The sequence below is a fragment of the Salmo trutta genome, chromosome 31 (genome assembly GCF_901001165.1).
Source record: "Salmo trutta chromosome 31, fSalTru1.1, whole genome shotgun sequence".
Lineage (NCBI taxonomy): Eukaryota > Metazoa > Chordata > Actinopteri > Salmoniformes > Salmonidae > Salmo > Salmo trutta.
Window position 1 is genome coordinate 17,572,571 of NC_042987.1, and position 23,560 is coordinate 17,596,130.

The window sequence follows — 23,560 nt, forward strand, 5'->3', positions numbered from 1 at the left end:
ATGTTGCCATCAACGTCATGTACTACAGTATTCTCAAAGAACATATGATTTTATGAGTAGTCTGCATTGGAATGGGACAGCCGTTTGTCTAGCTGAAGTTCAAAAAGTCAATATAAGCAACATTGTTTTCATGAGTGTTTCCAATCCCCTTAAAATTGTATTTAGGCTACTGTATTCTCTCATATGTAACAGGTCCGAATGCAAACATTACTGGATAGAAAGAAGCAGTTTGTTGTCTTCTATAGGCCTATCCACATTTTTTTCAGTTTTCTTACCGTTTTGCTCTGTCATGTTTCAGTTACTGGATGAGAACAATCAGCTGATTCAATGTATAATGGATTTCCAGAGCAAAGGAAAGACCGCAGAATGTTCACAGTAAGTTATCATTTATGTACTATACAAAAGCTCCATACCTGATGTCCTGATGTGCTTTCAGGTTGCACACTGTCATGCATCTAAGTTTTTGCATTGTATTGATGGCCTGTCTTTTTAAATGATAAAATGTGTTTTATGTTCTGTCAAAAGGTACCAACAAATGCTCCACAGAAATTTGGTTTACCTGGCCACGATAGCAGACTCCAATCAGAACATGCAGTCTCTGCTCCCTGCTGTGAGTATTGGTCCAGGGCAAAGGGCAGTGATGTAGGTGCTGATTCACTCTGACACATTTCTGCCAGAGAGAAAACATGAAGCGTTTTAGAATTCATGAAGTTTTACAGATATTGTACAATTTCAAATAAGGTGTTGTTCTTGGCTAGTAGCCTAGTATTTCTTTTATTGCCCCAAACATGGCAATAAAAAAAAAATACCCTCTCCATAATATTCCCTTCACCAAATTATATAATATATAGGCCTAGATCACAACTTGACTTTTTATTTTATTTAACTAGGCAAGTCAGTTAAGAACAAATTCTTATTTACAATGAAGGCTTAGGAACAGTGGGTTAACTGCCTTGTTCAGGGGTAGAAGACAGAGTTTTAACTTGTCAGCTCGGGAATTCGATCTAGCAACCTTTCAGTTACTGGCCAAACGCTCTAACCACTAGGCTACCTGCCGCCCCAAATATAAGGGCATAGACAAACAACCACAGAGCTATTATGCAACTAAAGAATACCCTCTACATATACAGTACCAGTCAAAGTATGGAATTTTCTTTATTTTTTACTATTTTCTACATTGTAGAATAATAGTGAAGACATTAAAACTGTGAAATAACACATATGGAATCATGTAGCAAGACAACAAGTGTTAAGCAAATCAAAATATATTTTATATTTGAGAATTCAAAGTAGCAGTGACAGCTTTGTACACTCTTGGCATTCTCTCAACCAGCTTCATGAGGTAGTCACCTGTAATGTATTTAAATTAACAGGTGTACCTTCTTAAAAGTTAATTTGTGGAATTTCTTCCCTTAATGGGTTTGAGTCAATCAGTTGTGTTGTGACAAGGTAGGGGTGGTATACAGAAGATAGCCCTATTTGGTAAAAGGCCAAGTTCATATTACGGCAAGAACAGCTCAAATAAGCAAAGAGAAACGACATCATTACTTTAAGACATGAAGGTCAGTCAATCTGGTAAATTTCAATGACTTCAAGTGCAGTCGCAAAAACCATAAAGCTCTGTGATGAAACTGTCTCATGAGGACCACCACAGGAAAGGAAGACCCAGAGTTACCTCTGCTGCAGAGAATAAGTTCATTAGAGATACCAGCCTCAGAAATTGCAGCCAAAAAATGCTTCACAGAGTTCAAGTAACACACATCTCAACATCAACTGTTCAGAGGATACTGCGTGAATCAGGCCTTCATGGTCGAATTGCTGCAAAGAAACCACTACTCAAGGACACCAATAAGAAGAATGCTTGGGCCAAGAAACATGAGCAATGGACCTTAGACTGGTGGAAATCTGTCCTTTGGTCTGATGAGTCCCAATTTGTGATTTTTTTTATTTTTTTTTGGTTTAACCGCTGTGTCTGAGACACAGAGTAGGTGAACGCATGATCTCTGCATGTGTGTTTCCCACCGTGAAGCATGGAGGAGGTGGTGTGGGGATGCTTTGCTGGTGACACTGTTGGTGATTTATTTAGAATTCAAGGCACACTTCACCACCATGGCTACCACAGCATTCTGCAGCAATACGCCATCTCATCTGGTTTGCGCTTAGTGGGACTATCATTTGTTTTTCAACAGGACATTGACCCAACATACCTACAGGCTGTGTAAGGGCTATTTGACCAAGAAGGAGAGTGATGTAGTGCTGCATCAGATGACCTGGCCTCCACAATCACCTGACCTCAACCCAATTGAGATGGTTTGGGATGATTTGGACTGCAGAGTGAAGGAAAAGCAACCAAGTTGGGGACTCCATCAAGACTGTTGGAAAAATATTTTGTCTTGTTAAGCACATTTTTTTGGTTTCTACGTGATTCCATATGTGTTATTATCACTATTATTCTACAATGTAGAAAATAGTAAAAAGGAAGAAAAACCCTTGAATGAGTAGGTGTGTCCAAACGTTTGACTGGTACTGTACATTACACTGCTAGTCAGAAATTCCACTAGATTCATCAAGTACAGGAAATGAGGCCATAATACGTGTTACCCCTTCCCTTTTGCTTGTATATCTACCGCTGTCAAGCTCTGACGATAGATTTTGTGGTGCATGTGAGATTGAAAGCAATCATTTGATATGCCTCATATGCCACCCAAATGCAAGCTTGCCCGGTCTCCCCTGTTGTTGGACAAAGGGGAGGTGTATAATGTTCACCTAGATGCTCTGTACTTGATTTCAGAAGTGTGACTCCCCTACTCCTCCAGAGGTAAAGCTTGAAGTGAGTATGGATGGAGAAGTGGTGTTTGAATTATGATAGGGTGTCTAAGGTGTCTTGGTTCACATAATATTCATACTGTGTATTGCAGTCTATTTCCCATAGATATTCAAACAGGGTATTTTATTGTGACACGTCACACCTCTGAGACACACTGCTGGTGATAGGCCAATTGATGGCCTTTACAATAGTATGAGATAGTGTAATCTAATGGTATACTCTGTTGATAGGCCATCCTTTATTATATAAGCTTGCTTGTTGCTTCAATCTGGCACTGTGAAATAGAGGATAGAATAACATATATCCAGAGATTATACAGTGCATTCGGAAAGTATTCAGACCCCTTCAATATTCCAAATTTTGTTACGTTACAGCCTTATTCTGAATTTGATTAAATTGTTATTTTTCGTCATGATTCTACACACAATACTCCACAATGACAAAGCAAAAACAGATTTTTAGAAATGTTTGCAAATTTATAAAAAATAAACTGAAATATAACATCTACATAAGTATTCGGACCCTTTACTTAATACTTTGTTGAAGCACCTTTCGCAGTGATTACATCCTTGAGTTCTCTTGGGTATTACGCTGCAAGCTTTGCACGCCTGTATTTGGGGAGTTTCGCCCATTCTTCTAGGAAGAGTCTTGGTGTTTCCAAACTTCTTCCATTTAAGGATGATGGAGGCCACTGTGTTCTTGGATTTTCAATGCTGCAAACATTTTTGCTCTGACATGCACCGTTTTTGTTTTTGCTCTGACATGCACCGTCAACTGTGGGACCTTATATAGACAAACGTATGCCTTTCCAAATCATGTCCAGTCAATTGAATTTACCACAGGTGGACTCCAAGTTGTAGAAACATCTCAAGGATGGTCAATGGAAATAGGATGCACCGGAGCTCAATTTCGAGTCTCATAGCAAGGTGTCTGAATACTTATGTAAATATGGTATTTCTGTTTTTTGTTTTTAATACATTTGCAAACATAAAAAAATAAAAAATAATTCATTATGGGGTATTATTGTGTGTAGATTGATGAGTGGAAAAAAACAACGTAATTGATTTTAAAATAAGGCTGTAACGTAACAAAATGTTGAAAAGGTGAAGGGGTCTGAACACTTTACGAATGCACTGTATAGCCAGAGATGATTATATGTCCACAGTTAGATGAAGCCTGAGTCTTTTAATTCTGTACCTTCATCATTTGCTTTCTTTCTCATACATGGCTCAGATATGTACCTTAACACAGATGGTGTTTCTCTCCCTGTGTCTCTGTTTTGTCTGTCTAGCCACCCACTCAGAACATGCCCATGGGCCCTGGTGGGATGAACCAGAGTGGAGCGCCTGGCCCCCAGCCCCCCCACGGACACAACATGCCCTCGGAGGGCATGGTCAGCGGCGGCCCCACTGCCCCACACATGCAGAACCAGATGAACGGACAGATGCCTGGTAAGTGACCTCTCCGTCACCACCTCCCTCTGTCCCTTTCTCACTCACGAGGGTTGCCTAGCAACACCACAGATCTGGGATGGGAGGGGATGGTGCTCTGCTAAACGATGATGTCACTCGTCGGTCTGTGAGCTCTGGTGGTCTTCTAAGAGAAGGAGCAGTCAGATGTGTCATGATTCCACCGGAACGAGCCACACTGGGAGCCAAATTTGAAACGCAATTGCGAAAACAATGGAGCAGGGTGAAAAAGTATCTTATTAAAACACGATTTAAATGTATTTTTGGAAGGCCTGTGGTCATCATTCATGTAATACATCAATATTAACATCAGACAGTATTGGGGAGCTATTTCATGTATTTTTTTCACTGTTACATTATTTTCCCGGTTCAATCATATAGCAACCCTATATGCTTTGCAGCCCTGGTGTAACTGAGAGGAAGGGCAGAGCAGACCGTCATATGCCCCTAAATATTTTGTTCAGTACTTCTAGAGTGAAATAAATCTCACATCTCTGCTGTTTGCCAGCGAGGTTGTTCGGCTACATTGTATCGTTATTTACTCTTCAGAGCGCACTGGTGTACAAGTGATACGTTGTATAATTTCGCTTGACTGTGAGAACGACAAGTTTCGCATTGTGTGTTCTGAAGGTTTGTATAAAAATAAAGTGTTGGAATAGCCTATAGGCCTACTATAGTGATTGGATCCCCCTCTCTAAAACTCTCCCTTCTGAACTAGCGCGCTATCCAGAGCATAACCTGCCACCTGATCTACAGCCCAGACCACTCCACTGCTTTGATCTCCCATCACTCCACCACTGCTTTGGTCTCCCATCAGGTTGAAGAAATCAGGCAAATCACCCCCTAGAGTCGATTGACGCACCGGTGCGTAACATAATAAAATCCACATCAAAATCCATCAGTTTAAGCTAGAGATGTTTTTTTTTGCATCGGATGCGCCGATGTCGCACTCCCGCATCTGTGGCGAAAGGTAGCAGAGCTAGAGCGGTGTTTGTCAGACCATGAGATATCCCAACACTATTATGAACACTCTATGGAAAGGGGAGACTCATGAACAGGATGATGGTCTCTGTTTTGCTTTACAACCCCCCCACAAGTGTCAGGGAACTCGTCTGAAGTATGTACCGTCGATGTACAAACTTCTGTTTGTAGCTTCTGAACCATTTGGGCTGCCAACTAATGTGGCCCCACAAGTGTCACGGAACTCGTCTGAAGGTAACCTGTACCGTTTAAAGAATGTTATTATGAAAGTACGAAGGTAGTTTTGTGCCTACCCTAAAAAGGGTTAAATATGTGTAAAAATATATATACAATACCAGTCAAAAGTTTGGACACCTACTCATTCCAGGGTTTTTCTTTATTTTTACTATTTTCTACATTGTAGAATAATAGTGAATACATCAAAACTATGAAATAACACATATGGAATCATGTAGTAACCAAAAAACGAATATAAATATATATTATATTTGAGATTCTTCAAAGTAGCCACCCTTTGCCTTGATGACAGCTTTGCACACTCAACCAGCTTCATGAGGAATGCTTTTCCAACACTCTTGAAGTAGTTCCCACATATGCTGAGCACTTGTTGGCTGTTTTTCCTTCACTCTACGGTCCCACTCATCCCAAACCCTCTCAATTGGGTTGAGGTCTGGTGATTGTAGAGGCCAGGTCATCTGATGAGTTTGCAAAACAAATGGCCACAGGATTGATGCAAATAATCATGATATCATTCTGCCAGGTAGGCATAGGCTAACTTTGTAGTTAATGTTTAACCCCTTACAGTCGACATAAAAAAAATCCCCATCAAAATCTGTCTTAAGCTAGAGATATGTTTTGCATGTGCTGCGTCTGAATCCACCGCATCTACCAATGGTGGCTTTCCGCATCTGCGGTGGAAGGTGTCCAAGTTACAAGTTGTTTGTCAGACCATGAGACATCCCGAAAATCGGTCTTCTCCCAAACGTCTGTAGCGTCCGAATGAGTTGGCCTTCCAAGTGAAAACATGTTTTTAGATATTTTTTGCCAATTTATTGACAACACCCCTGAGTCAATACATCTAATAGCTAAATGATCATGGTGTGATCATCTTAAAACGATTAAGGGTGAATTGAGAAGGTTTTTGGAAAATCGTTTCCATCTCTACCAGAAGACGGTTATCGTTTAGCATCATTGCTAATGGCTACACAAAGTGTACGCGCACGGCACACACATGGGCATTTGTTTAAATAATTTTCTAAGTTAATTCCCTACTAAGTACACATTTTTGGGGGAATGTTGTTGAATTCTGTTTTAATGTCTGGATTCGGTGATTCTGTCTGCGTTCTCCACAACGCATATTTTGTAGGGCCTTACTATTCTGAACAACTCCCCATATGGGCAGGTGTGGAATAGAAAGGTTGGTAAGGTATTTGTCTGACTTTATCTTGTTGTTTGTTTCTATATGTTTTGTGAGCTGTGCTAAGATTCCCTCTTAGGTCAATAAACGTGAATCGGAATTGTTTTTTGCTTTTCCATCATATCACTGTCATGATTCAAATGCACTGCTACAGTTTAATTCAATCAAAGAGCAACTGGTAGAAAACATCCTATGTGGCATTGATGTTAGTCAAATATTTATTCTAGTGTTAAAATTGACTACAAAGTGTAAATATGATACTTTTGGTCATAAAGTCAGTCTCGTCCAAATCTGAGATTTGTGAGTTAATTAGGAAAAAAATAGTATGTCACGGGATGAAAGATACCGTAACAGTTTTCCTTGGGTTTAATTCAATCATGCTGGCAGCAATTCGGAGCGCAGCTGCACGCCACCCGATCGTAATGCCCATGGTCAATTTGGTTTGACATTCGATATCCCTACAGGAATAGTTTCGGACCATCAGTAAATTACACAATGTACATAGGACAATATTTTAAAATGTTAATAGCTCCAAATTTCAACTACTTAACCTCAAACCAAATATAAATTGTAGAAATTCATAAACAGATATTGAGAACATTTAATGAGACAACTAAAAGTGCAATTATTAGTTGGTTTACAACATGAAAACATTGTCCCATTTACATTGTGTAATTATCATTCGCATGTTTTACACTTTTTTCAAGCTGTTGCTGATTGCTTCTGTTTATGCCAAATCATTTGACAGCTGTAGGTTTAGATTTATCGTTTCCTAACGTTATTCCTTTACAATTTTCTGTAGCGAATAGAGAAGACTATATACCCATCACATCCGCCATTATGAAAATGAATTCCTCATGTGTGTTTAACTCATGTGTGCTTGGTTCTGGATTGGAAAGGTGTGAAACGTATCAACGAGAGAAAGAAGCCAATTCAATCTTATCGTAGAAGCTCTCTCTAGTTTATGAGCTTTCGCACTCTGCATGCCATGAAGGAGAAAATAATAGCATCATTAAAGGGGGGCTGGACTTGATTTAGCCTCGGTTTTAATTCTCCTTATTAGGAAATTCAACAGAATGAAATTTGGGTCTTGGAGGCGTGCTTTGATGTGGGGGTGTGTGTTCGAACGTGGGAAGCACTTGTACTTTCACTCTGCCAAAACAATACACAGTTAGTCACTCACCCTTCTAGATTGAAGGGTAATGAATAATGATAGTAAAAAGCTTTGGAGCATCTTCAATTAAATGATGGGGAAAAAAGGCAAACTCAGCTCCATCATTCATTCCAAAACAACTGAAATTGGCAACTACTTTAATTACTTTTTCATTGGCAAGTTTAGCAAACTTAGGCATGACATGCCAGCAACAAACACTGACACTACACATCCAAGTATATCTGACCAAATTATGAAAGGCAAGAATTGTAAAGTAAGTCTGGAAGAGGTGAAAAATTATTCTCTATTAACTATGACAAGCCACTGGGGTCTGACAATTTGGATGGAAAATTACTGAGGATAATAGTGGATGATATTGCCACTCCTATTTGCCACATCTTCAATTTAAGCCTACTAGAAGGTGTGTGCCCTCAGGCCTGGAGGGAAGCAAAAGTCATTCTGCTACCTAAGAATAGTAAAGCCCCCTTTACTGACTCAAATAGCCCACCTATATACAATGCTATTTTACATTTAAATAAATTGACAACAGACTTTTTGGCACGCTTATAGGGAAGGACATTCCCCTTACTTTTTTCAGTCTTTACTAACGACATGCCGCTGGCTTTGAGTAAAGCCAGTGTGTCTATGTATGCGGATGACTATACACGTCAGCTACCAAGCAACTGAAATGCAGTTAGTTTTAGAATAGGTGGCATGGAATAAATTGGTCCTAAGTATTTCAGGGGGGGAAAGCATTGTATTTGGGACAAATCATTCACTAAACCTTGTAATTAATAATGTGGAAATTGAGCAAGTTGAGGTGACTAAATCGCTTGGAGTAACCCTGGATTGTAAACTGTCATGGTCAAAACATATTGATACAACAGTAGCTAAGATGGGGAGAAGTCTGTCCATAATAAAGCACTGCTCAACCTTAACAGTTGCCACAAAGAGGGAAAATTGCAATTGGCTCAGAACAGGGCAGAACGGCTGGCCCTACACAGAGAGCAAACATTAATAATATGCATGTCAATCTCCTGGCTCAAAGTGGAGGAGAGATTAACTTCATCACTACTTGTATTTGTGAGAAGTATTGACATGTTGAAACTAAGCACTGAGCTGTCTGTTTAAACGACTAGCACACAGCTTAGACACCCATGCATACCCCACAAGACATGCCACCAGAGGTCTCTTCACAGTCACCAAGTCCAGAACAGACAATGGGAGGCGCACAGTGCTACATAGAGCCATGACTACATTGAACTCTATTCCATATCAAGTAACTGATGCAAGCAGTAGAATCAGATTTTTTTTATAGATAAAAATACACCTTATGGAACAGTGGGGACTGGGAAGCAACACAGGCCCAAACACACATAACATAGGAACTATACACACACACGTAGATATGGATTTTGTGTTGTAGATATATTTGCACTGATGCCCACTCACTGACATAATCTCCCTCGCTTCTAAACCGGCATTGGCCAGTTTCTGGACTGTCGTGGTCCTGATGCTATGATTTGTGTATGTAGTTGTTCCTGCAGATCTTAGGTAGAAGTGCTGCCAGATAGTTCATGCCCATCGGCTCTGATGTGTACCAGATCGAGTCCCCGATTCGTACTCCTCTCCTTGGGTGGAGATAAAATTAAAGGGCTTTCTCTGGGCATTTTGATAGATATTTTTCCATTGATGTCACCGGGCATAGTGGGTTCCCTGGCTGCTCAAACATGAATCCCCTCTTGGACTCCCTGCCCCTCTCCCTTGGGTCCAGAGGATTCTTTGTTGCCTCGTTATATGCGAGAGTGGCGTATCCGAGAGAGAATGCGTTGTTATAATATTGTTTTCCAATAGCCTAATTACGAGTGCAACTTAAATAAAACAAACCGGCTATGCACAACATACCTTAGACCGTTCTCGTCTGTTTTTAGTTGGGCTTTAGTTGTCTGTCCCTCTCTTTTCCTCTTCGACCCAGATGTAACTGGAGGTTGAACCACACTTTCTGGACCAGACCCCTTGGTGTACCGGGATTCAGAGCCTGGGAGTTTTGGAGCTGGGCCATGTCCTTATCGGTGATGGGAGGGTGTCTGTTTGTGATATATTTTCCTTGCTGCCTTAGATGTTTAATGTTTCCCAGAAATACATGATTCGAGGTGGTAAATTCGGTGTCCTTCATAAGGCACCAGATGCGACCGATGGGTGGGTCATTTAGTAACCAGTTGAGCCCACCCCGGAGTGCCAGGTATCTACTAATGCTGTACTGCTCCCCGTTCCCATTTTGTACATCTCCATAAAACTATCGGTGAAGGATGTTAAACTCTTAGTGACAATTTTGAAGTCAACAACTTTCTTCTTCTCTGCTAGCCAGCCCCCAAAGCAACGCACAGCCCAGTTTGTATTCTTAACTGTGTTTTGTTTCGTCGCTGCTTTTCTCTAGGTCATTCAATGCAGTATCCTCCGAATCTGCATGCCTGGGTATTATTGCCATCTGTTTTTCCCATTCATCCATAGTCATGCCGCCGAAAAAATCAAAAGAAATGTTCCACTCATCCGTTTTAGTTTTGGCAACAAAGTATCGATTTAGCCAGTCAACTGGATGTTGCTATGACAACTAACTCAATTTGCTGTCTGGCTCATTCGGACATGTTCACTTTATATGGGAGGATGGAGATCGCAATTCCATATTGAAACAAAATTGAAAAGGTCGGAGAGACAGCAATGTTTATAAAAGTCTCTGCTGTGGAAAATCAAATGCTAGTCTAAAAGAAATGGGAGACAATGTCGAGATGCTTTTTATAGTGGAGATCAAGTTTAAGATGCTTTTTATAGTGGAGATCAAGTTTATAATTGCCTGGCTGGGCTGATGAGACAGTGGATTGCGCAGTCAGATGGAACAGAGTAAATAGGCATTTCAACGTCATAGATTTAGCCGGTGGTAACTTGTGGAAAAGACACCGGCTGGAATGCGGTTTTAACCAATCAGCATTCAGGATTAGACTCACCCGTTGTATATTGAATATTTTAATTTAACAGTTCCATCTTAATCTCTGTACTGTATGGTAATATACAGTGGCTTGCCAAAATGTTCACCCCCCTTGGCATTTTTCTTATTTTCTTGCCTTACAACCTGGAATTAAAATGGATTTTGGGGGGTTTGTATCATTTGATATACACAACATGCCTACCACTTTGAAGATACAAAATATTTTTTATTATGAAACAAGAAATAAGACAAAAAAAAAACAGAACTTGACTGTGCATAACTAAATCAAACCAAACTTTGTCACATGCGCCGAATACAACAACTGTAGACTTTACCGTGAAATGCTTACTCACAAGCCATTAACCAACAGTGCAGTTCAAGACTATTCACCCCCCCCAAAGTCAGTACTTTGTAGAGGCACCTTTTCCAGCAATTACAGCTGCAAGTCTCTAAGCTTGGCACATCTAGCCACTGGGATTTTTTTCACATTCTTCAAGGCAAAACTGCTCCAGCTTTTTCAAGTTGGATGGGTTCTGCTGGTGTAAAGCAATCTTTAAGTTATACCACAGATTCTCAATTGGATTGAGGTCTGGGCTTTGACTAAGCCATTCCAAGACATTTTAAATGTTTCCCCTTAAACCACTCGAGTGTTGCTTTAGCAGTATGCTTAGGGTCGTTGTCCTGCTGGAAGGTGAACCTCCGTCCCAGTCTCAAATCTCTGGAAGACTTTAACAGGGTTCCCTCAAGAATTTCCCTGTATCCATCATTCCTTCAATTCTGACCAGATTCCCAGTCTCTGCCGATGGAAAAACATCCCCACAGCATTATGCTGCCACCACCCTGCTTCACTGTGGGGATGTTTTTCTCAGGGTGATGTGTTGGGTTTGTGCCAGACATAGCGTTTTTCTTGATGGCCAAAAAGCAACATTTTTGTCTCATCTGAATGTGTGTGTAGGACCCCCTTCTTCCATATGTTTGGGGAGTCTCCCACATGCCTTTTGGTGAACACCAAACATGTTTGCTTATTTTTTTTCTTTAAGCAATGTCTTTTTTTCTGGCCACTCTTCTGTAAAGCCCAGCTCTGTGTAGTGTACGGCTTAAGGTGGTCCTATGGACAGATACTTCAATCTCCTTCAGGGTTATCTTTGGTCTCTTTAGTGCTCTGTGGGATGTTCAAAGTGTCAGATTTTTTTTATAACCCAACCCTGATTTTTATATTAACTTTTATTTAACTAGGCAAGTCAGTTAAGAACAAATTCTTATTTTCAATGACGGCCTAGGAACAGTGGGTTCAGGGGCAGAACAACAGATTTTTACCTTGTCAGCTTGGGGATTCGATCTTGCAACCTTTCGGTTACTAGTCCAACACTCTAACCACTAGGCTACCTGCCGCCCCGATCTGTACTTCTCCACAACTTTGTCCCTGACCTGTTTGGAGAGTTCCTTGGTCTTCATGGTGCCGCTTGCTTAGTGGTGTTGCAGACTCTGGGGTCTTTCAGAGCGTGTGTGTGTGTATGTGTATATATATATATATATATATACACACACACACACACACACATATATACACATATATATACATACAGTAGGGAGAACAAGTATTTGATACACTGTCGATTTTGCAGGTTTTCCTACTTACAAAGCATGTAGAGGTCTGTAATTTTTATCATAGGTACACTTCAACTGTGAGAGACCAGAATCTAAAACAAAAATCCAGAAAATCACATTGTATGATTTCTAAGTAATTCATTTGCATTTTATTGCATGACATAAGTATTTGATACATCAGAAAAGCAGAACTTAATATTTGGTACAGAAACCTTTGTTGGCAATTACAGAGATCATACGTTTCCTGTAGTTCTTGACCAGGTTTGCACACACTGCAGCAGGGATTTTGGCCCAGGCCTTCTCCAGATCCTTCAGGTTTCGGGGCTGTTGCTGGGCAATACGGACTTTCAGCTCCCTCCAAAGATTTTCTATTGGGTTCAGGTCTGGAGACTGGCTAGGCCACTCCAGGACCTTGAGATGCTTCTTACGGAGCCACTTCTTAGTTGCCCTGGCTGTGTGTTTCGGGTCGTTGTCATGCTGGAAGACCCAGCCACGACCCATCTTCAATGCTCTTACTGAGGGAAGGAGGTTGTTGGCCAAGATCTCGCGATACATGGCCCCATCCATCCATCCTCCCCTCAATACGGTGCAGTCGTCCTGTCCCCTTCGCAGAAAAGCATCCCCAAAGAATGTTTCCACCTCCATGCTTCACAGTTGGGATGGTGTTCTTGGGGTTGTACTCATCCTTCTTCTTCCTCCAAACACGGCAAGTGGAGTTTAGACCAAAAAGCTCTATTTTTGTCTCATCAGACCACATGACCTTTTCCCATTCCTCCTCTGGATCATCCAGATGGTCATTGGCAAACTTCAGACGGGCCTGGACATGCGCTGGCTTGAGCAGGGGGACCTTGCGTGCGCTGCAGGATTTTAATCCATGACGGCGTAGTGTGTTACTAATGGTTTTCTTTGAGACTGTGGTCCCAGCTCTCTTCAGGTCATTGACCAGGTCCTGCCGTGTAGTTCTGGGCTGATCCCTCAGCTTCCTCATGATCATTGATGCCCCACGAGGGGAGATCTTGCATGGAGCCCCAGACCGAGGGTGATTGACCGTCATCTTGAGCTTCTTCCATTTTCTAATAATTGCGCCAACAGTTGTTGCCTTCTCACCAAGCTGCTTGCCTATTGTCCTGTAGCCCATCCCAGCCTTGTGCAGGTCTACAATTTTATCCCTGATGTCCTTACACAGCTCTCTGGTCTTGGCCATTGTGGAGAGGTTGGAGTCTGTTTGATTGAGTGTGTGGACAGGTGTCTTTTATACAGGTAACGAGTTCAAACAGGTGCAGTTAATACAGGTAATGAGTGGAGAACAGGAGGGCTTCTTAAAGAAAAACTAACAGGTCTGTGAGAGCTGGAATTCTTACTGGTTGGTAGGTGATCAAATACTTATGTCATGCAATAAAATGCAAATGAATTACTTAAAAATCATACAATGTGATTTTCTGGATTTTTGTTTTAGATTCCGTCTCTCACAGTTGAAGTGTACCTATGTAGGAAAACCTGCAAAATATATATCTCATGTGACACTTAAAGTCCACTTGTGTGCAATCTATTTAACTAATTACGTGACTTCTTAAGGTAATTGGTTGCACCAGATCTTATTTCGGGGCTTCATAGCAAAGGGGGTGAATACATATGCACACATCACTTTTCTGATTTGTATTTTTTAGAATGTTTTGAAACAAGTAATTTTTTTTTTTTATTTCACTTCACCAATTTGGACTATTTTGTGTATGTCCATTACATGAAATCCAAATAAAAATCCATTTAAATTACAGGTTGTAATGTAAAAAAATAGTAAAAACGCCAAGGGGGTGAATACTTTTGCAAGGCGCTGTATCATCCTGAAGGTTAAATGGTCTGTCCTTTTTTTTCCCAGGGCCCAATCACATGCCCATGCAGGGCCCCGGGCCTGGCCCCAACCAGCCTCCCAACATGCCTGGCAGTGGCGCCATGAACATGCCCCCCAGCAGCCATGGCTCCATGGGCGGCTACAACCACGCTGTGCCCTCGTCTCAGGGCATACCTGCCCAGGGCCAGATGAACATGACCCAGGGACAGGGACCCATGGGCAACTACGGACCCCGGCCCAACATGAACATGCAGCCTAACCAAGGTACAGGAAAGAGGGGGAAAAAAGTATAATTAATAGACTTTATCACCTCTCACACTGGACCTTCAGTTGTCCTTCTATTGAGGATGACATCCGCCCATAGAGCATTTTATTATTTTTCTAAGTGGGTTCTGTAATGAAATATTGTGTGTATTTGTGTTGTTCCCACCCCAGGCCCCATGATGCACCAGCAGCCTCCCTCCCAGCAGTACAACATGCCCCCTGGGGGTGGCGGGCAGCACTACCAGGGCCAGCAGAATCCAATGGGCATGATGGGTCAGGTCAACCCAGGCAACCATGTCATGGGGCAGAGGCCCATGCCCCCTTACAGACCCCCACAGCAAGGTATGCTCCGCTCCACAGAGTGGACCACTGGGCCAAGAGCAAGGCGCTTGGTTTGACTTTACACAGGGCTGCAACCTCCTCTCCTGTACCTAACCCCTTCTCCTCTTCGTCTTTAAGTGGAGCTATCTTTCACTTCCACTGTCGTTGCTCACAGACGCAGGTAGCCCCATAACCATAGAAGGAACACTCACCCAGGCGCCCTGAAGGTTGACAGTCCCAGCACTACTAAACTGTAGTTTGGTGACCAACGAGACTCACACAGGAGCTCTCTAGCAAATATGCGGCCAAAATTACAACTTCACTTCCTCGCCGAAATTACCCCCCAACAACACCTTGAATCTACCTGTGTGTGTGTTGTTTGCCGTGTGTGTATGTGTGTGTAGGACCCCCTCAGCAGTACCCAGGGCAGGAAGACTACTATGGGGACCAGTACAGTCACGCAGGACAGGGAGCTTCAGAAGGTAGGAGATCCAACCAACCGCTTGCTCGCTCGTAGAACCAACCAAACCTCTGCCTGTCTAAGGTTCACTTAGAGGAGCTGTGTTGAGGCATGGAGAAGGACAGAGGATGGAGTGCGTAACAAAGCAAAACAACATTGTGTGACAGACGGTGACCCTGTCCATCAGCTAAGGGAGTGGATCGTTCAGCATCACTTCACTCCCAAGCCTTATACAGAGCATCGACGGTTTCTTCCGGTTCCTACGCGGTTATCTAGAACATTTGTGGAAGTAGAGAATGAAAGTCATCTATCTATTCAGTTGGACATTAGTCACTGTGCTCTGTAAGTCTGGCCTGAAGGAAGCTCTGATGTTCGGTTTGCCCGCCCACCGTCCCATTAGGGCTGTGCGTCGCCGATAAACAAATAGCTAGTTGGCTAGTTATTCTGTCGAACCCTGATCTTGTCAAGGTGGGACTCCAAATGCGTACAGCGATTCAATCCTGGAAGTTGATCCCCGGTCGTGCTTTTAGCGGAAGCAGAGGTCCTACTTTAGCAGAAGCCCCACACACGAGTTAGCAGACTTGACAGATGTTGTGTTAAAGACTCATGGCGGAAAATGAGATTAGTTGGACTGGGATGATTTCCCCAGTGATTTCCCACCCCTTCATAGTGATTTTGTGTCATAGCATCAACATAAACAAGTATTCTCAAATGAATAATTTTCTCTTGCATGTGTCAATCACTTTTTACCTTTTCTACTTTCTACTCCCTTTGAAACGTTGACACAGCACTCTCCAGTCTCCAATAGCTAGGTTTTACTCTGATGGGAATTACAGGATTTTAAATATTGTTTTGGAAAAATATGTATATTCTCAAAAGAAAGTAGTTTATTTCCTCCCGTGATTAGTTTAACCTTTTGCAAAACTATATTTCTGAACATTTCTATACACACAGACACTGTGTGAAGCACATTAAATGTTTTTGCGTATATAACAATATTTGAATCCCCTGAATTTTCCCCCCATTGACTTCTAGCTCCTCTAAAATGGACATGAAATAACATGTCTTCCTATCTCCCTGTGAAGTAATGCTATAGGTGATGGTGAGTACGGTTTGCTTTAGCCACCGTTTCCTGATCAAGGCTTTGATTTCTCAGAACAATAATACCACGGAGGTATCAGAAATGTACATAGGGAAAACTACGCTAAAGCCATATAACTTATGCAACTTTTTTGTTGCTAAGGCTATTTTGTTCAATAACTGCAGTAGCCTGAATGCTATCTTTTTACAATTAACATGCCTAAAATACACTTTCTACACCAGTATTATTTCTCCCAATTAGCCTTCCCTGGCCAGCTCAGTTCAGGTTAAGGGAGGTTGAGTTGAGCGGCTGAAGCTTGCCGAGTCTGTGCTCTGTTTTCTGCCTCCCTAAACTTTTTTTTATCATTCTTGATTTCTCACTCACAAATTTTTCATTTCTCATCAAGCTTTTTTATTTTATTTTACTGCTCATAGCAGGTGTCAGGTAAGGATGCTGAAAAGGTGTCACTATAACAATTCTGTATATTAAAAACAAAACTCCTTCATGTTTCAATGGGCGTGCTCACAGTGTTGGTTCTTTTTCTCCTGTGGTTCTTGTCTTGTCTGCCAGAGCGAGACCCAGCAGCCAACCAACAGTCCCCCTATGAAAAAGATCATGGTTTGTTAACTTTGTTTGTTAACAGCCTAAATCAGTGTTTTCAAAACATTCGGATCAGGGTTGGGGTCAATTTCCTGTTCAGTTTAGTCAATTCAGGAAGTAAACTGAAATTCCAATCATAATGTTTTGAATTGGAATTTCTGTTTACCTCCGGAGTTGACTGAATCGAAATGGAATGGACCCCAACCCTGATTCTGGCCACACTAAGCACTGCTGTGCTGTCTGCTGTTATGTCGTCGAGCCTGGTTCAGATACTGTAATGTCACAGGTACTGTAATGTCTCTGTTGCCCCCCCCCCCCCCCCCCCCCCCCCCGTAGGAAACGCCCAGTATGGCCAGCAGCAGGAGGCCTACCAGCAAGGTCCTCCTCAACAGCAGGGCTACCCCCCACAGCAGCAGTACCCCGGACAGCAGGGCTATCCTGGACAGCAACAGGGTTATGGTGGGTGGAAATACTCAGTCTCCCTTTGACTTCCTCTTTCTCTGTCAGTCCACACTCATCCTGTAGGAGGCACCATTTGCTTTCGATTTAGTTGTCTTGAAACATCAGTCCTTGATTCCAAATGGCACCAAGCCAGAGCCTCCCGTATGTTTGCTGTAACACGCCACTGTTTTCCTAATTGACATTGTGCTGCTGCGACATTGAAAGGCTACAGACACTGGCACGTTGATCAGAAGAGGGAGCTGGCAGACAATGTGCTGTGTTAGGTGACCCTCTAGTACTACGGTGGGTCACTGTACAGGCCTAGTCACTGTGTTATAGAAAGTGAGAGATGGAGTGCGAGAGAATGAGTGAAAGAGAAAGGAAAGGTCAGGCTTATGGGTAATCGCCCTTGGCAGTGTGTGCGAGTGGGCCTTCGCCCCTTCGTTTTTAAAATCCTGTCAGCTCTCGCTCTCTCAGCCAGAGGCATTTCTCTCATGTCAGTAATGAGCTGGTGGAGAGGCAGAGGCTGAGGTAGGCTTCATCTGCCACACGCTCGTTCACTCTCGCAGGCGGGCCCCCTCTAAGTTAAGCTTTGCGGCGTTGGCATTACGAGCGCCCTAACGATGTTGCGTGGCTCTCTTTTGACTTGGCCCCAGTCAGTCAGGCATCCTATCACTGATCAGCCGTTGGAATGCCTGATAGCACGGCGCTATGCGGCGGTACGGTAACACCAGTGCAACGGTAGTATTCAGAGGCTGTCCGATGAAGTGGTTTTTAATGAGGCTCCGCTTCTCTAATGAAGGCCCACGGAATCTCCTTGATGTCTCCTTGCATTAGACGACTTAACACCCAGCCCCGTCCCTGGTGCTGGCTACAGCTCCGGCTGCAGTTAGTCAGACTCTCTGACTCTCTCATTACAGAGAAGAGTAGGCCAGTGTTAGTGTGGAGCCAAACTTCAACGAATGGCCCAGGGCCCAACTAATACTACCCACTAGTCTCTCTCTCTGCCATGCCTCTGTCGGTCTGCCTGTCAGTGGATCTGTGTTCATGGGTAGATAGAGGTGGATTGACTCTAAGTGAGTTCCCCTGAAGCGCTCAATTGTGCAAGAATACGACGTGTCATAATAATTGACATCGATCAGCAAAATCTGGGAATCTAGCATGTTGTTACGCTCCCAGACACTGTACGTTATTGAACAGACAATGTCTATAATAATGTTGTTGTGTACCTATTTGGTGTGAAGAACAGTATCTTCATGTAATATTTCAGTCAGACGTCCATAACCTTTGATCTCTGTGTGTCCACCAGGTCCGTCCCAGGGAGCTCCAGGCCAGTACCCCCAGGGTTACCCCCAGGGCCAGGGGCAGCAGTACGGGGCATACCGGGGCCCCCAGCCCGGCCCCCCTCAGGCCCAGCAACAACGCCCATACCCAGGCTACGACCAGGTGAGCATGAGCCCATGAGTAGGCAGGTCTTACTGTGTCCTTGTATGTTGGCTAAAGATGGATAGAAGTTAAAGATGAGATATAACATTTAGTTTATCCAGGGTTCATGGAGTGTCCATAAGCAAGAGACCAGGGAGGAGTGGGTGTCTTGTGCATGCTGACGTTGTATGGGGAGTTTAATATATAATTCCTTAAACGGTTTGATGTGTTTAGCCAGCTTACAGCTTAGTATGGTTCTCCTCTGTTAGGAGAAACCTGCCTTCACAGTTGAGTTGTGAGTGGAAAAGAGTTTATAATATATTGCCTTGAATAATACAGCAAGTCAGAGCAGAGCAGGGTAATGTAGAATCTCTCCTCCCTAAATATAACATAGACCTTTGGGAGTGTTGACAGGGAGGGGAGAGCTACGTGTTGCCCTGTATTTTCTGTGGTCCTTTGCGGAGGCCACAGCTACACTTTGATTCTTTATCTTTGAATATTCAGGGACACATGAGGAAATAAAGACGCGGGGATTTGAACCCCTGACTAGCTCTGTAAGAAGCAAAGGTAATGGTTGCTGTGAAGACGTCACCTCAACGTCAAATCTGGACGTTTGACCTGTTCGCCTAGCCTTGATCTGCATTTGTTATGTTTCTCCTCCTGTCTTCTGTTTAAACATCTGATTTCTTTACGTCTTTTTGTAACCAGGGGTCGAACTTTATGCTTGAGGTCTTCAAATATATCAAGCACAATCTGTAGGGGAACTTGAGAAAATGTAGATGGTTTGGAATTGACAAAATCCATAAAAAATACAGCTCACTGTACTTTGGTTAATATCCATATTTTTTTCATGCAATTACCTGCATTTAAATGTTTTGTGTCATTTATTAATAATTATGCACTGTGTAGAAATAGTATTTGATCAAAGTAATAGTCAAATTGAAACTGAAAATCTGAAATATGTAACTACTGACAATTGTATTCCTAAAGAGCAGCCACTTTCGACCCCTGTTTAGAAATGAACCTTTAAAATACCAACAAAAACATATCCCTCCTATCATATTAAATGCACAAGTCACAGAGCAGCATTTTGCCTAATGCTACAGTATACTAATAAGAAGTTGCGTCCCTCCTTTCATTAGCTTTTCTGAGGCCATGCTGCCACCTGCTGGTTAAATCCAGCCAATGCAGCCAAACAGGAATAGTCTGCATCTGTAACATAAGGTTGAAAGCTACCACAGATGTGCTTGTTTGCATCCTATTTAGATATATAAATATGAGCTTTTCTCAAGTAAATGCCTGTTTGTTCAGAATGAGAAGTCATTCAGATGTGTCCATTTACAGTACTTTCTTCCTTCCTCCACAGGGTCAATATGGAAATTACCAGCAATGAGAGATGGTCATGACAGTCAACAAGAGCCCTGCTCTGACCTCTAACCTCTAAACTCGGCTGCAGCTCACTGAGACACCCTCTCTCTCTCTCGCACACACACGCACACACACGCACACACACACACACACTTTGTGGTCCTTATGTGAAAAGTGTAATTTTTGTTAATGTTGATAATGAGATGATTTTGTCCACTTCCATCACTTCGCTTCTGGTCTGTGTTAGTCTCAAAGCAGTGATGCCTTAAAACGAAACAGAGCTGCCTTATACAGAGCCCTGCAGATTGTGAAATGGGCAAAAATAACAAGTTACATTCATTTTTGGGATATAACAAGACAGAATTGTACAGAACTGAACTTCACACTCATGTAGTGCAATGTTTCTCCATCCAATAGCCCCCCCGTTCATAAGAAGCAATAATGCCAATGGGAGGGGTGGGACAGAGGTGGCGTGAGGAGATCTTGCATCTGAAACAAAATTCTGTTAGGCCATGGTACATGTCAAGGTCAACGTGTGTGATGATGTAAAAATCTATTTTATGCTTTTTAGATTAAGCTAACTTTGTATAAGAATTTGGAGACTAGTATCGTTGAATCATTTTTTGTTTTTTTAACTGTCTATTGATGTATTTTTTTGTTGTCGTGATGACATTGTATTCATCCCCCATTTTGTTTGTTATTTGTTCCCCCTGAATTCTCTTTGCTTCTTCAGTGACTTGTACAAAGAATATGTGCTTGGGGTGAACAAATTGGATGCCTTGGTTTTATGAATGGATTGTACATAGAGAGCCCTCAAAAACAAACAGAGAACACCCATCTGTATTGAAGCATCAGTGCTCAAACATTATTTCTTTGGACAGCAGAACCAGAACATGACCTGTGAGTGGGGCTGAATTCTGACTTGAGAGATACAGTGCATTCAGGAAAGTTTTCAGACCCCTGACTTTTTCCACATCTTGTTACTTTATAGCCTTATTCTAAAACGTATAAAATTGTTTTTTCCCCCTCAATCTACACAATGGAAATATCACATTGACATAAGTATTCAGAACCTTTACTCAGTACTTTGTTGAAGCATCTTTGGCAGTGATTACGGCCTTGAGTCTTCTTGGGTATGTATTTGGGGAGTTTATCCGATTATTCTCTGCATATCCTCTCAAGCTCTGTCAGGTTGGATGGGGAGCGTCGCTGCATAGCTATTTTCAGGTCTCTCCAGAGATGTTCGATCGGGTTCAACTCCAGGCTTTCAGAGACTTGTCCAGAATCCACTCCTGTGTTGTCTTGTCCTTGTGCTTAGGGTTGTTGTCCTGTTGGAAGGTGAACCTTTGCTCCAGTATTGAGGTCCTGATCGCTCTGGAGCAGGTTTTCATCAAGGATCTCTCTGTACTTTGCTCCATTCATCTTTCCCCCATTCATCTTTCCCTCGATCCTGATTAGTCTACCAGTCCCTGCTGGTGAAAAACATCCCGACATGATGCTGCCAGGTTTCTTCCAGCTTGGCATTCAGGCCAATGAGTTCAATCTTGGTTTCATCAGACCAGAGAATCTTGAATCCTATAGGTGCCTTTTGGCAACTTCAAGTGGGCTGTCGTGCCTTTTACTGAGGAGTGGCTTCCTTCTGACCACTACCATAAAGGCCTGCTCGGTGGAGAGCTGCAGAGATGGTTGTCCTCCTGGAACATTCTCCCATCTCCACAGAGGAACTCTGGAGCTCTGTCAGAATGACCATTGGGTTCATGGTCACCTCCCTGACCAAGGCCCTTCTCTCCCGATTGCTCAGCTCTGGGAAGAGTCTTGGTGGTTCCAAACTTCCATTTAAGAATGGAGGCCACTGTGTTCTTGGCGACCTTCAATGCTGCAGAAATGTTTTGGTATCCTTCCCCAGATCTGTGCTTTGACACAATCCTGTCTCAGAGCTCTATGGACAATTCCTTCTATCTTATGGCTTGGTTTTTGCTCTGACATGCACTGTCAACTGTGGGACCTTTATATAGACAGGTGTGTGCCTTTCCAAATCATGTCCAATCAATTGAATTTACCACAGGTGGACTCCAAGTTGTAGAAACATCTCAAAGATGATCAATGGAAACAGGATGCACCTGAGCTCAATTTCGAGTCTCATAGGAAAGGGTCTGAGTAGTTATGTAAATAAGGTATTTCTGTAAAAAAAAAAATATCAATTTGCAAACATTTCTAAAAACCTGTTTTCACTTTTTAATTATGGGGTATTGTGTGCAGATTGAGGATTTTTTTTATTTAATCAATTTTAGAATAAGGCTGTAACCTTACAAAATATGGAAAAAGTGAAGGTGTGTAAATACTTTCCGAATGCACTGTATGTGTGTAAAACCGCGCAGAGCCCATACTCCAAAAGTGTCTGATTTAGGAGAGCTGAATTGGGATCAGTTTTTCTTTGGCGATCACAATGTGAAGGACTACATGGACCCTAGATCAGCACTCCTACTCTGAGACGCTTTATGAATAGGGCACCTGAATGCTTCCAATGCCCCCTGCTTTTCCTAAAGGTTAAAGTTAGTAGCATCTACAGTATCTGTTGTCAGAATATGGCCTTGGCGCTTCAGTGTGCTCTGTTTTTGGACAGCTGGTTAAGAGCTTTATTCAGTTGGGGGATATTCCAAACATATGTCTTAATGTACATCCGACACAGATCTCTGTTCCATGTGATGGAGAATAGTGTCTGCTTGATACATAACATTTTTTATTTGCAACTTTATGAACATTATGTCCATACTGAATATTCCCATTATGGGTCTGAGGGAGTGCTTTGACCACAGACTGTCCAATCAGACTCAGTTGTACATTCAGTATAATCAGTCCCACATAAGCTTCTTTCAGTCTGGAGTCTTCTTTACAATGACGTAAGCCATTTCTCCCCCAGAATAAACTTGTAATTCAAAGTGTCATGTATGTTACCACCAACCGAATGTGAGTTAGGTACAATATTACATAAAACACTCAGAGGGAGTGTCTTGTGAGGCTTTGAGATACATTTCCATTAATGTCATGCAACATCTTATGCTTGTACAGACTTTAGTTGTGTTATTCTATTAAACCTTGGGCTTGATAGACTATTACTACATGGACACACCATGCACATGTTACAGAGAAGAGAAGTATATCATTGATTTTCAGTCAGCCTCAAAAATACTAACCTTGGTATACTGTAGTACATATCTTGTAATGTTTTGTTTTTCATTCAGCACCCTGTAGCCAATATGATGGGGTCGTTACTGTAAGTGTCATTGTGATGTTAAATGGTACAGTATGTCAC

General features: G+C 42.4%; 1 protein-coding gene across 9 annotated transcripts in view; it reads left to right on the plus strand.

Moving 5' to 3' along the window:
- LOC115169655 (protein SSXT) overlaps positions 1-21,088 on the plus strand; it is a 22,735-nt gene extending 1,647 nt beyond the window's left edge. For 3 of the 9 annotated variants that reach the window (XM_029725494.1, XM_029725487.1, XM_029725492.1), the window contains exons 2-12: positions 299-375; positions 526-610; positions 2,792-2,830; positions 4,119-4,278; positions 14,315-14,551; positions 14,723-14,893; positions 15,277-15,354; positions 16,984-17,031; positions 17,350-17,472; positions 18,764-18,900; positions 20,246-21,088. In XM_029725494.1, the coding sequence (XP_029581354.1) occupies positions 335-375; positions 526-610; positions 2,792-2,830; positions 4,119-4,278; positions 14,315-14,551; positions 14,723-14,893; positions 15,277-15,354; positions 16,984-17,031; positions 17,350-17,472; positions 18,764-18,900; positions 20,246-20,272 (1,146 nt within the window). In that variant the 5' untranslated portion in view covers positions 299-334 and the 3' untranslated portion in view covers positions 20,273-21,088. Of the gene's footprint in view, positions 1-298; positions 376-525; positions 611-2,791; positions 2,831-4,118; positions 4,279-14,314; positions 14,552-14,722; positions 14,894-15,276; positions 15,355-16,983; positions 17,032-17,349; positions 17,473-18,763; positions 18,901-19,383; positions 19,447-20,245 lie in introns of all 9 variants that reach the window. The other 6 variants (XM_029725490.1, XM_029725488.1, XM_029725493.1 and 3 more) reach the window with 6 other exon arrangements.
- Positions 21,089-23,560: the final 2,472 nt, after the last annotated feature.